A 14,375-nucleotide genomic window follows, 5' to 3' on the forward strand; every position below is an offset into this window, starting at 1 on the left:
GAATGGAGGAAAGCTGATATGACTCAGCTTAGCCAGTGCCCTGCTCAGGGCTATCAGAGACCTTCAGGGAGAAGTAACATGTCCCCCACAACATAGTCCAGGTTTAGGAATGAAGACCAAGACAGGTTTGTGAAGAGTGCTGGACCACAACGTCAGCTGACCATAATCTTCCATGGCCTTATACCATTCCCTTCTGCCTAAAGCACTAAGATATAAACCCACAGGTCTCAGAAAGACAAGATTCCAGGTCTCTCTTCCAAGCACCTTCTTGAGAAGACTGAGACAGGATTTAATAAATGTTTATAAACACCCGAGGACTGGGTGTCAGGGAGGGGACAGGCTCTGCTCACTTGCTCCCTGGGATAGGACAAGGAGCAATGAGTGTAAGTTGCAGCACAGGAGGGTCTGCCTCAAGACAAGAGGGAATTTCTTTACTGTAAGGGTCCCAGACTACTGGAACAGGCTTCCCAGAAAGGTTGTGGGGTCTCCTTCTCTGGAGACTTTCAAGGCCTGTTTGGATGTATTCCTCTGTGATCTGCGCTACATTGTGTCATCCTGCTCTGGCAGGGGGGTTGGACTCGATGATCTCTTGGGTCCCTTCCAACCCCTAAAATCCTGTGATCCTGTGATCCATTCATCTATCAGTCACTAAAGCAATTTTGGAAGGATTGTGAGAAACAACACAGAAATTGCTCATTGTTCCTGATGGAAGAGAGAGCTGTTGGAGTGAGGCCAGAGGAGGCCACAAACATGATGCAAGGGCTGGAGCAACTCTGCTGTGAGCACAGGCTGAGGCAGCTGGGAGTGGGCAGCCCAGAGAGGAGAAGGTTCCAGGGGGACTTTAGAGCTGCCTGCCAGTGCCTGAAGGGATCCTGCAGGAAGGATGCAGAGAGACATGTCCTGAGGGTGTCTAGAGACAGAACATGGGGGAACAGTTTGATTCTGAGGGAGAGCAGGGTTAGACCGGAGCTGAGGAAGAAGTTCTTCAGTAGGAGAGTGCCCAGAGTGGTTGTGGATGCCTCCTTGCTAGTGGTGTTTAAAGCCGTATTAGATGAGGCTTTGGGCAACCAAGTCTACTTGAAAGGCACTCCTGCCTGTGACAGACGGGTTGGAGTAGATGATCCAAGGCTCTGGGCAACCTCTTCTCATTGAGGATGTCCTTGCTTACTGCAGGGGAGATTAGACGATGTGACCTTTAGAGGTCCTTTCCAACCCAAGCCACTCTATGATTCTAAGACATGTCCTCAACTGAATAAAACTCTTCTCAGCAGTTCCAGTGGCTAATGGGAACTGTTGTCAGGTCAAAAACACCATGAAATAACAGTATATCATCTGACATAACTTGATGAAACCTTAATCTAGATTAATGCTGGTGCAAGCCAGTTGACAAAGAACAGTGTAGGCCAGCATGTGCAAAGCAACATTATGCTTACTTCACTTTAAGTGAGAAGAATGCTGTAGCAGACCATCTCACCACATCTCCAGTGTGGACATGGACTGGAGTTCACCATATGCCTCAAAGGGTCATGGAGCTGACTACATGCTCCAGACTCCATGCATGTTTCTTTGCACTGATGGTGGTGACGACAGAAAATTCTAGGTCAGCAAAACATGGTGCAACTCCTGTATCTTGAGTGGGGTGTGACATGGTTTTCAATGCTGTTGTGCTGTTTGCAAGCAGGTCATGAATAGTTTACCATGACCACATCTGGAAGAAAATTAAGCAAGTGGCTGAACGACCAACGTTCTCCATACTTGTGGATGTATGACTGAGATTGGTTTGCTTACACACAGAGCATAAAAAAGGAGAATTGCTGTGCTATGAACACATTCACCAGAAGCGTGAAGACCTTGTGCTGCATTGTAAAGTCTAAGGGCAAGAGATTGAGATGATCTAGACCTTGACAACATGGCCTGATGTCCCAAGCCTGATCCTGTGCCTGTGCCATCACCACAGACCTGTCCTGTAAGAATGCAGCTCCAGGGCAGAGCCCTGCAGTAAATAATTACACAGAAAAAGCAGTCATTGCAAATGTCCTAAATGAGGTAGTTCATCACTTATGCTCCAGATAGATCATATCGAACCACTACCCCAGTTCTTACACTCTCATAACCTCACCTGGTCCTGTTCTTTTCTCTGGTCACTTCTAGTTGAAAAGATGGAAGGTTACACATCTATACAGGTGGTCCTGTTTGGTGCTAAGTCAAACAGACCCCAGTGCAGTTGTCCTGGAAGAACACACACCAGAACAGTCCCACCCTACCATCCCAAGAGAACTGCTAGAGAGAGCTCAATGTCTCTTCTCCCAGGCAACCAGCAACAGAACAAGGGGACACAGTCTCAAGTTGTACCAGGGCAGATCTAGGGTGGATGTTAGGAGGAAGTTCTTACCAGAGAGAGTGATTGGCATTGGAATGGGCTGCCCAGGGAGGTGGTGGAGTTGCCATCCCTGGAGATGTTCAAGCAAAGCCTGGATGGGGCAATTAGTGCTATGGTCTGGTTGATTGGACAGGGCTGGGTGATAGGTTGGGCTGGGTGAGCTTGGAAGTCTCTTCCAACCTGGTTGCTTCTATGATTTCATGATGGTTAAGGCACTGCAGCATCTCTCATGAGAAAAGACTGAGCTCTGGGGCTGTTCAGTTTGGAGAAAAGAAGACTGAGAGAGGAGCTTATCAATGTCTATAAATAACTAAAAGGTGGCTGCCAGAAGGGTGGAGTCAGGCTCTTTTCATTGGCAGGACAAGGGGCAATGGACATATACTCAAACACATGAAATTTCATCTCAATGTGGGAAAAAATTTTGCTATGAGGGTGACAGAGCCCTGGATAGGGCTACCCAGAGAGGATGTGGAGTTTCCTTCTCTGGAGATCTTCAAAACCCACATGGATGTGTTCCTGTGTGCCCTGCTCTAGGTGCCCTTGCTCTGGCAGGGGGCTGGGTTCAATGATCTCTGGAAGTCCTTTCCAACCTCTAACATTCTGTGATTCATCAGGGGGTTGGAGCACCTCTGCTACGAGGGCAGGCTGAGGGAGCTGGGGTTGTGCAGCCTGGAGAAGAGCAGGTTCCAGGGAGACCTTAGAGCAGCCTTCCAGTGCCTGACGGGGGTTGCAAGAAGTCTGCAGAGGAACCGTTCCCAAAGGTCTGCAGGAACAGGACAAGGGACAATGGCTTGAAATGAGAGCAGAGCAGATTGAGATTGGATGTGAGGAACAGGTTCTGCACCATGAGGCTGCTGGAACACTGCAACAGGCTGCCCAGGGAGGTCGTTGAAGCCCCAGCCCTGGAGATATTCAAGATGAGGCTGGACAGGGCTGTGGGCAACCCAGTCTAGTGGAGGATGTCCCTTTGAGTGCAGGGGGTTGGACTGGATGAGCTTTGGAGGTCCCTTCTAACACAAACCATTCTCTGATTTTATGATTCTATGATCCTATGTCTCCAGACACTTGGACTGAAGTGTGCTACTAAGAGCCACAATTTGCCTCCAGGGAGCAGCTGTGCTGGGGTTGGTATCACGAGATCACAGAATGGCTTAATCTGGAAGGGACCTTAGAGCTACTCCAACCTCCCCACCATGGGCAGGGTCTCCTCACTACTAAACTTGGCTGCTCAGGGCCTCATCCAGCCTGGCCTTCAACACCTCCAAGGAGGAGGCAGCCACAGCCAATCCTTGCTCACCCTCCAACTTGCCTTCTGCAGTTCTACCTGCAGGGCACAGCTGCACATTGGGTGGAGGGTATCTGCCAGCATTACAAGACATCAGAAGCTATCCCTGAGCAGAAGACAAGGTTGGACAAACATCTTTCCCTCACCTGCAAGGTGTCTGTGTTGATAGTCCCTCAAAGTTTTAAGGCAGTGCAACCACACAGAGCCCAGTGGGCTCTATCTTACTTTACTTTACTTCTACTGTGATTATTGGTGTATTTTTGTGGACACAGGGCATCCTTTGCCCTGCATACTCCTAGGTGTATTATAAGAACATAGGTACACAAGCAGGCAAATTCACAATTCCTTTCCTAATCAATATATTATCCAGAAGCTTGAAAACAGAGTTAGTCTCATTACTGTCTCCCACTCTCCTCTCCACAAGACTTCTCTCCCATGTAAGAACAACAAAAGCATTTCCAGAGACTCAGCAAGAAGTGACCTTCCCAGCTGGGTCTGTACCTTGGGAATATTGTTTAGAATGGTGCAAAATGGTGTTTCTAGATAGAATTTATTGAAACCCCTTTCATGTACAAGCAAAAGATGGCCTTTCCTGAATCAATCTGAATTTGAGAGTAGTGTTCCCTACCTTAGTAAAATGGACTGTTTTATGGGGAGCTCTTTCCATTGTCACTAGGCAGAAGGCTTCTATCTCCTTCCCAGTATAAAGTGATGAACATCAGAAAGTTTGGATTCGTGGCTTGGAAGAGTCACCTGAGATGGATAAAGCTACACTGGCAGGATATGAATCTATTGACCCACCAGGTGGTCCTACCTGAGATCACCTACTCTCATGAAATGCTTGTGTCCAGGGAGGGAGCTGAGCTGCTCTCCAGCAGTTTGCAGTTCTGGATCCAGATGTAGGAGCCAGGGCTCACAATGGTGACCAGGAGTCAGATTCCACTGCAACTGCTTGTGGTTGGAAACTCACTCGAGGGATTCAGCATCCAAGGGCCATGCCCAGCTTCTGCAAGGACCTCAACCGATTTAACCCAAATCTTTCCTGGTCATTGGATAGTCTTCCTCACTTGCCAGAGTAAGATCAATCTAAACCAAGGAGAGCAGTTTAATGAACCTTTCCCCACCTCTTCTTCCCCCTACCCACTCTTATTTTTTTTCACTTTCCGCCCTGCCCCCCACTTTCCCCCCCCTCCCCCAAACCAAAGAAGCCCCAGAAGTCAAAGGAGAAACCAAGGATGACCACTGCTGGATTGACTCTAGGTGCCCTTCTCCATCAGTTCAAGCATTTCTTTGTATACTTGTTGGTAGGCTTGCACCCCCAGAGGAAATCAAAGTGGACAAATTCTGGGATGCACTTTTTGTATGCCAGGTTTGTTATGCGAGGCAGTGTGGTGTCCACATCTTCAGGGGCTGAAATCCAGTCCCAGCCACCATACCATGCAGCAAGTGGGGCTTTCATCTTTTCCAGCTCATAGAAGGGAGGTGTGGTCTGGAAGACAAACAATGAGGCTTGTAGTAGGAAACCTGGGAGGACATGAGCAAATTCAAAGTATTCCTCATTATTTTCTCCTCTATCCTGAGAGACGGTGCAGGAACTCTCACCAGAGATGCTGACTATGTATGACAGATTGAGGCTGCTTGCCTCTCAGAACCTTCGGCTTCTTCACTTACCACCAGAAGGTCCAAAAGTCTTCAGTGAATGACAACAAAGACTTTTCATTTGGGTTTGGGTTTTTTTTTTTTCAGTAAGAAAGGCACAAATCTGTTTCACCACACAAAGATAAATCCCATCAAATCCAGCTTCACACACTGCAATATTTTCACTGCCATTTTCTTTCTTCCTCTAGCTCAGAGAAATAAGAATGGGTTTCTCTTACCTGGTTGTAATGAAGCATGTTGTCACTGCCATAATCATAGTATTTGAATTCTCCTGTTTGATAGAGCTGGAAAATGAGGAGAGATATAGTTATTATTATTATTGGAGAGAACCATCCTGCCAACAAGGCTTGAGGATGATATTTGTTCATGTGGGATCTTGTGTTTTGGGAGGAGACCTCAATCCCTTGGAAGATCTCAGCACAGCCTTAAAGGTCATAGAATCAAAGAATCATAGTATCGTAGAATTGTAGAATCACAGAATGGTTTGGGTTGGAAGGGACCTCCAAACCTCATTCACTCCAATCCACTGCACTCAGCAGGGACATCCTCCACTAGATCAGGCTGCCCACAGCCCTGTCCAGCCTCACCTTGAATATCTCCAGGGCTGGGGCTTCAACTACCTGCCTGGGCAACCTGTTGCAGTGCTCAACCACTGTTCTCATTCAGAAATTGTTCCTAACATCCAATCTGAATCTCTTCTCTAGTTTGGACCCATTGCCCCTCATCCTGTCCCTGCAGGCTTTTGGGAACAGTCTCTCTGCAGCCTTCTTGCAGGCCCTTTTCAGGTACTGGAAGGTGGCAATTAGGTGCCACCTGGCATTGTCTTTCATTTGTCTCTCTTGGGAGGCTGATGAGCTGCACAACATAGATGTCTAGAGGGTGAGGCCTCAGAAACCCACACTGTGCCACCAAGAGTGGTACGTGTCATGTTGTGGTCATAGCCAACGGTCAATGTGTGCAAGGACAGGGCCTGAGTCTGTGCATGCTTTCGACGACTGATTGTTGTATAATCAGCTTTCTCTACTGACCCTCAGCTTTACCACCTTCTGTGCTGGTTTAGTAGCAGTTTTGGATTCCTTCTCTGTTGGCCACCACCTCCAAAGACTCTTGGCTGTTGAAAATAATGTCCAAAAGAACTGCATCTGCACTGTTGTTTCCTGTCAACTTTGCCCTTTCTCTCTAATACAGCTCTGCAGGGTGAGTAGTGGAGGATTATATACAAGCATTGAGAAGAGGTCCTTGGCAGCTGAGAGAAGACAACCTGGGCCCTGTCTGCAGCAGAAAGGATTACCTGGCGCCAGTGCAAAATGTTCTTTAGAGATGTCGTGTCAGGGTAGTGGGACAAGTAGACATCGATGCGGCTCTGCAAGAGACCATTTGAGACATTTATTCTCTGCCCGGAGGAAAACCCTGTGAGAAAGCAAGCCACACAAGACTTCCACTCACACAGGCTGGCTGGAGCTTCCATTTGTGCCACTTCCTATGTCTTAGCTCTGTGAAGTCACAGCTTAGCCACATGTGGAGGGTGCTACAGAGCTCCCCTCAGTAAGCCAGGCAACTATCATAGAACCATAGATTGATCTAGGTTGGAAGTGACCTCCAAAGGTCATCCAGTCCAACCCCCTCCACACCCAGCAGAGACGTCCTCCACAAAAGCAGGTTGCCCACAGCCCTGTCCAGCCTTACCTTGAATATCTTCAGGGATGGGGCCCCATCCACCTCCCTGGGCAACCTGTTGCAGTGTTCCAGCAGCCTCATTGCAAAGAGCTGGTTCCTCATACCCAGCCAAAGTCTGCTGTGCCCTAATTTGAAGCCATTGCCCCTTGTCCTATCCTTGCAGCCTTCTTGTACCCCTTTTTAGGTATTGGAAGCCTGCTCTAAGGTTTTCCTGGAGTCTTCTCTTCTCCAGGCTGAACAATCCTGGCTCCCTCAGCCTGTGCTTAGACTCCCTGATAATTTTTGTGGCCCTTCCCTGGACCCACTCCATCAGGTTCATGCCCAGTCCCCATGGGGTGCTGGGTCATGCTTGGAGTCTATGTGGGTTTCAAACCAAAGTATAATGATTTGGGGTCAGGATCCTTTTGCAAAATGATGTGTAACTCATCGTCGTAGCTCTACAACTTGTCTCTAATGTGTTTTCTCATTAGAATGCTAAGAAATTACTTCAACACTATCCCTGAGAAACAGTGGCCCAGCTTTGAATGCATCTATAATCAACCTGTTGTTGCTTGGTCCTCTATGTGGATCTGTCACCTGTTCTACTTACAGCTCGTGGCAGGATCTGGACTTTGATATCTTGGCTGGCTTCCCCCTGAGAACACCCCTGGGACCACCCAGCTCACCTGGACATGTTGTCAAGCAATACACTGTAGCCATAGCTCTGGCTCCAGTGAGAGTGGGTTTGGGCTGGATATCTTTCACCCTCATGCCTCTGGTTTGAATTTTACTTTGAATGTCTCCAGAGAAGGAGACTCCACAACCTCTCTGGGCAGCCTGCTCCAGGCCTCCAGCATCCTCACAGGGATAAAGTTTTCCCTCCTGTTCCCATGGCACCTCCTCTACTCCAGTTGGCACCCAGTGCCCCTTGTGCTGTCCTTGGCAGTCGCTGAGCAGAGCCTGGCTGTGTCTTCCTGACACTGCCCTGCACATCTTTATCACAGTAATGAAGGCAGCTCCCAGCCCCAGCTTCCTCAGCCTGGCCTTGCAGGAGATGTTCCACTGCCTGCAGCAGCTTGGAGACTCTGGGCTGGACTCTGTGAAGTGGTTCCCTGAGATCATTCTTGACCTGAGGGGAGCAGAACTGACACAAGATTCCAGATGTGGCCTCAGCAGGGCAGTGTAGAAGGGCAGAAGAACCTGGACTTACTCACCACGTTCCGTAAGAGCCCATTCTGTTCTTACAAATCACTGAGTGAAAGAGAAGCCCTTGGAGCCCCCCAAACACCGAGTGAATTTCTGTGCTCCTGCCTGTGGTATTGTCCCTTTTTGGCAGACAAGGAGCCCAGGGAATGTGTGACCTTGTGTGCCCTCTGGGCTTCCTTCTGGTACCAGCAGAATTTGCCAATACAATGAGAGATGCAAAAGGCCAGTGAAGGCAGCATATTTACAACTATGAGAAGCTGGATGAATGAAAAGTGAAACTGGTGTGTACCTACCACATTTAAGCTGTCGGTGAACCCACCAGGTAAGTAAAGCACCAAGGAGCAGAAGCTTTTAAAGATGGCATAGCTGCACAGACTGGAAATCACTTGCTGCAAGATCTCACCCTTATCAAAGACCACTGTGTGTCCTAAAATGAGCTGTGAAAGTCCAAGGCATTGATCAGTACGGTCCTCATTCTTCTGCCTCCACCCCTGAATGTTTCAATCTTCCTTGCCACAGCTTTGCTGGGCTTTGTAACTTTTGCTTTTCAGTACTGACCACAGCCCTGGAAGAGCTCCGATCTTCATAGAATCACAGGATGGTCTGGGTTGGAAGAGATATCTAAAGGTCATTCCAACCCTCTTCACAGTCAGCTGGAATATCCTCAACTAGCTCAGATTGCCCAGAGTCCTGTTGAGCTTCACCTTGAGTATCTCCAGGGATGGAGATAGAAAAGGTCTCTACTAGGAGGATGGACACTAAAACAATGTATAGAAATAACTCTTCTCTGATTAGTACTGGGCAGGAAAATTATTTAATGCCCTGCAGGGGCTCAGTAGCATGGGCAACAAAGTACCTGCCTGGTGCAAAGGGCTCACAGAGGGCAGGGAAATGGAAGTGGGGTATGAGAACTGCACGTACCAGGTGATGAGGCCTTACCCTTCCCACCTTCCCCTTTGCACTAGACAAACATGTGGCAAGGACATACCTTAATCAGCCCTTCAGGATGGTCAAACACCCTTATCAAGGGTGACTTTATATTTGAGTTTATGGTGATAGGAGCCAAGGCAAAAAACATCTTGATTTTATGATCCAGCTCAGGAATGAATGAAAAGGCGATGAAACCTGCATCAGGGAGGAGGAAGCAGATGCTGGCTTCTTATTGATGAAGGAAGTGTTGACTCCCAGCTATGTGTGCCCATCAGAAGGACCTTTAGAGGTAGCTCTAGCAGGTTGCTGACTTCAGAGAGTCACACACAGATCACAGAATGGTCTGGGTTGGAAAGGACCTCCAAAGGTAATCCAGTCTAACCCCCTCTGTGGGCCTTTGGGAACAGTCCCTCTGCAGCCTTCTTGTAGCCCCCTTCAGGTTCTGGAAGATCGCTAATTAGGTCTCTCTGGAGCCTTCTCTTCTGCAGGCTGAACACCCCCAGCTCCGTCAGCCTGTCCTCATGGCAGAGCTGCTCTAACCCCCTGATCATTTTTGTGGCCCTCCTCTGGACCATCTCCACATCCTCCCTTTGTTGAGGGCTCCAGACCTGAACAATGTATTGACTGCTTCATAGTTTCATAACGTGGTTTGGGTTGGAAAGGACCTTAAAGATTGCATAGTTACAGCCTCCCTGCCATGAGGGTCACCTTCCAGTAGACCTGACTGCTCAAGTCCTCACACAACCCTGGCCAAGGACCTCACAGACTTTTCAACTCCCAGCCTGACTGCTCCTTGAGACCTGCGTCCCCTTTCTGGGGCTCTGGCAGCAGTGGGATGCACAGAAAGCCATCACTGATCAAACCCCTTGTCTTAAAGCAAATGGAGCCTGTCCTTTTCCTTTGTCATTTGGATGTGCCCAGATGTTACCCTCCCTGTCCAGGCTCTCCTTCTAAGTACCTGTGGTGGTGCCTTGAGAGTAAGCCACATAGTGTAATTGCTCCTGTCCAGTCTTCCTCAGAATATAGTTGATTGTTGCTGGAAGGTCATACATGGCCATCTCGTGAAAGCTGCAATGGAGATGGGTACACTGCTGACCTTGAGAGTGATGGGCAGGGCATGGCAAGTGATGCCATGATTATCTGGGGAGCAAGTGAGGACTCTGACAGCCATGGGCATGTCTATGGTGTCTTGTGCCCATTCATTCCCACTGGCAGACAGTCAGCAGTGCTGCTTCTCCAGCCTGTAGACACTATTGAGGGTGCTAGGTGCCTGCCCACCCTTCAGTTGTGCAAGTACCTGTAAGCTGAGTACTCTTGGTGGTGGAACTCCAGCTGCTTGTGCTTCCGTGACCAGCTGTTCCCCCTGCTGTTTCCAATCCAGACATCATAGCCAGCATCGGCGAGGATGAAGCCCAGACTGCCATTGGGTAAGTTGGTAACCCAGTTGCTTCCTTCCAGCACCAGGCCATGCTGCAAGAGCACTACCGACCTCGGGGCTAAAGAAAAAAAGAGGATAATTTTCTCAAATTTGGATACTCACATCCAGGTATTTATTGGGAAGCAACCCACTGGGTGACTCCAGTGCATGGAAGTGGTTGTCTTTGTCCTCTCTGGAGAGGTGTTCTTGGTCATACTAGGGCAGAAAAAAATGATACAGCAAAGCAGAAAAATGAGGTTGGACCCCACACTGAAGAGAGCTCAGTAGACCATGTTGGACCAGATGATTCTTGATGTCCCTTCCAATCTGACATCTTACATTCCCAGGAAGAAAGAAAACAAGCCTCATGTCTGTTTAGACACTGACCATACCCTTTGGATGAAGACCACCCTCCTCACACTGCCTTTTGTTTGGCTCAGGTGAGGTGCTGTGAGCTTGCCCAGGAGATGCTAGAAACTCATCAGATTTTAAGTACCATGGTGTGGTACCATCATGCCCCATTGCAAGCACACAGGTGTTGGAGTAGTCAAGTGCATCTCCTCCACCTGCTTGGCTCCACCAGACAAGCTTTAGAGCTGCTTTACAAAGCACCAGGAAGCCTAAAGTGCTGGAGGCATAGTGGAAGAGAAGTTATAGAAAGGTTAAGTTGGGAAAGGACTTCTGGAGGTCTCTGCTCCAGTCCCCTGCTCAAAGTAGGTCCAACAGGTTCATTGCAAGGTTATGAATTCATAGGTAGGGTGGCCTCCTTCTCTGGAGACATTCCAGACCCACCTGGATGTGTTCGTCTGTGTCCTGCCCTGGGTAATCCTGCTGTGGCAGAGGGGTTGGACTGGATAGTCTTTGGAGGTCTCTTTCAACCCCTAACATTCTGTGATTCTGCATCATGAAAAAGTAGCAATAAAACTGACCTTCCATCTTTTATTTTTTTTCTATCTCCCCTGCTTTATATTGGCTTTTAGACCTTCATTAGAAGACTTCCATTTCCATACCTAACAGCTGAGGACAAATTACATTGAATGGAAATCTGTCTTTTTACAGATCACCTGTGCTCCTGCTTCCCAGGAGAGCAACAGGTTGCCAAGAAGGAGGCATCACCCTCTCTGCTCTTAAGCAGCACTTCAAGCGAAGAACAGCAAGAGGCTGAAATGATGGCATGGCATTGGGCTGGCCATGTGGGACCCTTCAACAGCTGACACCAAGCTGAGTGGTGCTGTCAATATGCCAGAGGGACAGGCTGGCATCCAGAGGGACCTGGACAAGCTGCAGAACGGCTGAAGGAGGCAGGGTTGAGAAGTGAAGGCTCCAAGGAGACCTGGCAGTGACCTGCCTGAAGGGGGCTACAAGAAGGCTACAGAGGGACTGTTTTCAAAGGCCTGCAGGGACAGGATGAGGGCAATGGCTTCAAACTATCACAGAGCAGATTGAGATTGGTTGTGAGGAACAAATTCTTTGCCATGAGGGTGCTGGAACACTGCAACAGGTTGCCCAGGGAGGTGGTTGTGGCCCCATCCCTGAAGATATTCAAGGTAAGGCTGGACAGGGCTGTGGGCAACCTGCTTTTGTGGAGGATGTCTCTGCTGGGTGTGGAGGAGGTTGGACTGGATGACCTTTGGAGGTCACTTCCAACCTAGACCAATCTATGATTCTATGATTCCTTCTGACAAATGGCCTTTTGCTGCTCCACTGGCTGGCTTTGAGCTGGAGTAGAACCTGGGATGAGACACTTCTGTCCCATTCATTGTCCCTAATTTTCCTTCCTCTTTGAATCATTATTTGGCATAACAATAAGGTCAGTGTGGTGGCTACCTGCATTGCTTCTGCTCCCAAGGCTATTGCAGCCCAACAAGGTTCTTAGGGACCCTGAACAGGGCACTTACAGGGACAGAACATGCTGGAGCCCTGTGCTTCTGCTGTGTGGGAGGTGCTTATTTTTCCTGGGTTGTCTCTGCCATGAGGAATCCTCTGCATGGTGAGGTAATAGCCATCATCTGTCAGCACTTCATGCTCTTCATAAGGGTACCCATGGTAGTGGACAATTTCACCCTGTGGGAAGAGAAGGATAGAGTGGGACAGGTTCCCAGAGAAGTGAAGGTCCTTGTCCTGGAAGATGTCAGAGACCAGCTGGATAAAGCCAGCAGTGCCCATCCTGAGCTGGTGGTGGAGACTCCTGCTGTCAACAGGAGGGTGGAGTAGGAACTTCCCAATGTCCCTTCCTCCAGTGTTGCGGTTATGTCATGACTGCAGCTACAGTTTTCAGCAGGTGTGAGTTTCTCTGTCTCCCTAAGCAGGTCTGATCAAGGGAGACCCAGTGTTGTTTCTCACGTTGCAATCAGTGTTTATGAAGTGCAGGGCAGCAATGATCACAAAGCTCCAAGTCTGTTGACCACACCTGTTGACTTGGATTGAACTCCATCATAAATGTCTGCCATAAATCTCCACTTCTGCAGCACAGAGAGAATAAAGCTCTAATAAAACCCTGATGAAGATACAGCCACAGAGACTGGTTGCTGCTCAGGCTATGGCAGCACAGGTAGCTTGCATGTCAAAGCAAGAAAAGAAAGGAGACAAGTCAGGACTTACAACATCCATGGACACCTCAGGGTTGGCTTCAGACATATCACTGATGTGCATTAAATAAACAGCTGTTTGGACCAGCCACATCGTGGTGTTCTGAAAAACACGGTCAAGATGATGAGATGCTGGTGGAACTGACTATCCAAGCTAAGGGTGGCACAGGCTTCACGTGGCATGCACTGTGCTTCTGTTGGGACATCAAGCTGGCCACAAAACAGGTGAAATCATGCACACCTGTGCCTAGAGCCATACCTCCTAGGCCAGTCTGAACTTCTAGGAGGTGATGTGGGTTTCCTGGCAAGGTTTGGGTAGCAGTGCGGTTGCAGGGGTGGCTTCTTTGAAAAGCTGCTAGAAGCTTCCCTTCTGACAGAGCCAATGCCAATTGGATCCAAGATAGACCCAACTCTGGCCAAGGCATCAGTGACAGTGGTAGCGCCTCTGGGATAACCTGATTAAGAAAAGGGTAAAAAAGCCTGAGGACTGCAGCTGGAAAGAGGAATGAGAAGACACGAGAGAAACAGCTCTGTAGCCACCAAGGTTGGTGAAGAAGGAGGGGGAGGAGATGCTCCAGGCCCTGGCAGCCTGTGATGAAGACCACAGTGAAGCAGCCTGTCTCCTTGCAGCCCATGGAGGTCCATGATGGAACAGATATCCACCTGCTGTTCATGGTGGTCCACAGTAGGGTAGATATCTACCTGCAGCCTGTGGAGGACCTGACACCAGAGAAGATGGAAGCCTGAAAGATGCTCTGGGAAGCCTATGCAGGAATAAGCTCCCCAGGAGCTCTCCATAGGCCCCATGGACCCATGGAGAGAGAGGAGCCCATGCTGGAGCAGGTTTGCTGGCAGGACTTATGACCCCAGAGAGAGCCGTTGCTGCAGCACTCTGATCCTGCAAACTGAGGCCTCTAGAAGGAACCCACAATACAGCAGTTTGTGAAGCAGCCTGTGGAATGATGGATCCCTCTCCCATGGGAAGGAACCCCATGCTGGAGCAGGGTAAGAATGTGAAGAGTACTCCTCCTGAGGAGGAAGGTGTGGAAGAGACAATGGGTGATGAACTGTCTGCAACCTCCATTCCCTGTCTCCCTGTGCTGCTGGAGGGGAGGAGGTAGAAACTTCAGGAGTGAAAGGGAGCTCAGGGAGAAGGGATGATTGGGAAAGGGATCTTTGAAGATTTAGGGTTAATTCTCATTATCTTGTCTGATTTGATGAATAATGAATTAAATTTATTTCCCCTAACTTGAA

The 14,375-nt window shown here is 48.9% G+C and overlaps 1 protein-coding gene across 1 annotated transcript; it reads right to left on the bottom strand.

The window, feature by feature from the left end:
• Positions 1 to 4,933: 4,933 nt before the first annotated feature.
• On the bottom strand, positions 4,934 to 13,215 carry LOC135176413 (lipase member K-like). Its single transcript, XM_064145565.1, has 8 exons — positions 13,135 to 13,215; positions 12,432 to 12,597; positions 10,414 to 10,612; positions 10,075 to 10,184; positions 9,175 to 9,311; positions 6,616 to 6,687; positions 5,543 to 5,608; positions 4,934 to 5,154 (listed from the first exon to the last, which is right to left on the bottom strand). Exons 1-8 carry the CDS (start codon positions 13,213 to 13,215, stop codon positions 4,939 to 4,941), a joined length of 1,047 nt encoding a protein of 348 aa, XP_064001635.1. The 3' UTR covers positions 4,934 to 4,938.
• Positions 13,216 to 14,375: the final 1,160 nt, after the last annotated feature.

Source organism: Pogoniulus pusillus, chromosome 6 (genome assembly GCF_015220805.1).
Source record: "Pogoniulus pusillus isolate bPogPus1 chromosome 6, bPogPus1.pri, whole genome shotgun sequence".
Classification (NCBI taxonomy): Eukaryota; Metazoa; Chordata; class Aves; order Piciformes; family Lybiidae; genus Pogoniulus; species Pogoniulus pusillus.

What these genes read in the sequence shown, in the direction of transcription:
- LOC135176413 (XM_064145565.1), bottom strand. Translation starts at nt 13,215, where the DNA reads ATGTGGCTGGTCCAAACAGCTGTTTATTTAATGCACATCAGTGATATG. An exon ending in CTCCAGCATGTTCTGTCCCT is followed by an intron (nt 10,613 to 12,431) that starts GTAAGTGCCCTG and finishes TTTTTTCTTTAG; the next exon opens with CCCCGAGGTCGGTAGTGCTC. An exon ending in CTCTCAAGGCACCACCACAG is followed by an intron (nt 9,312 to 10,074) that starts GTACTTAGAAGG and finishes TCCCTGATGCAG; the next exon opens with GTTTCATCGCCTTTTCATTC.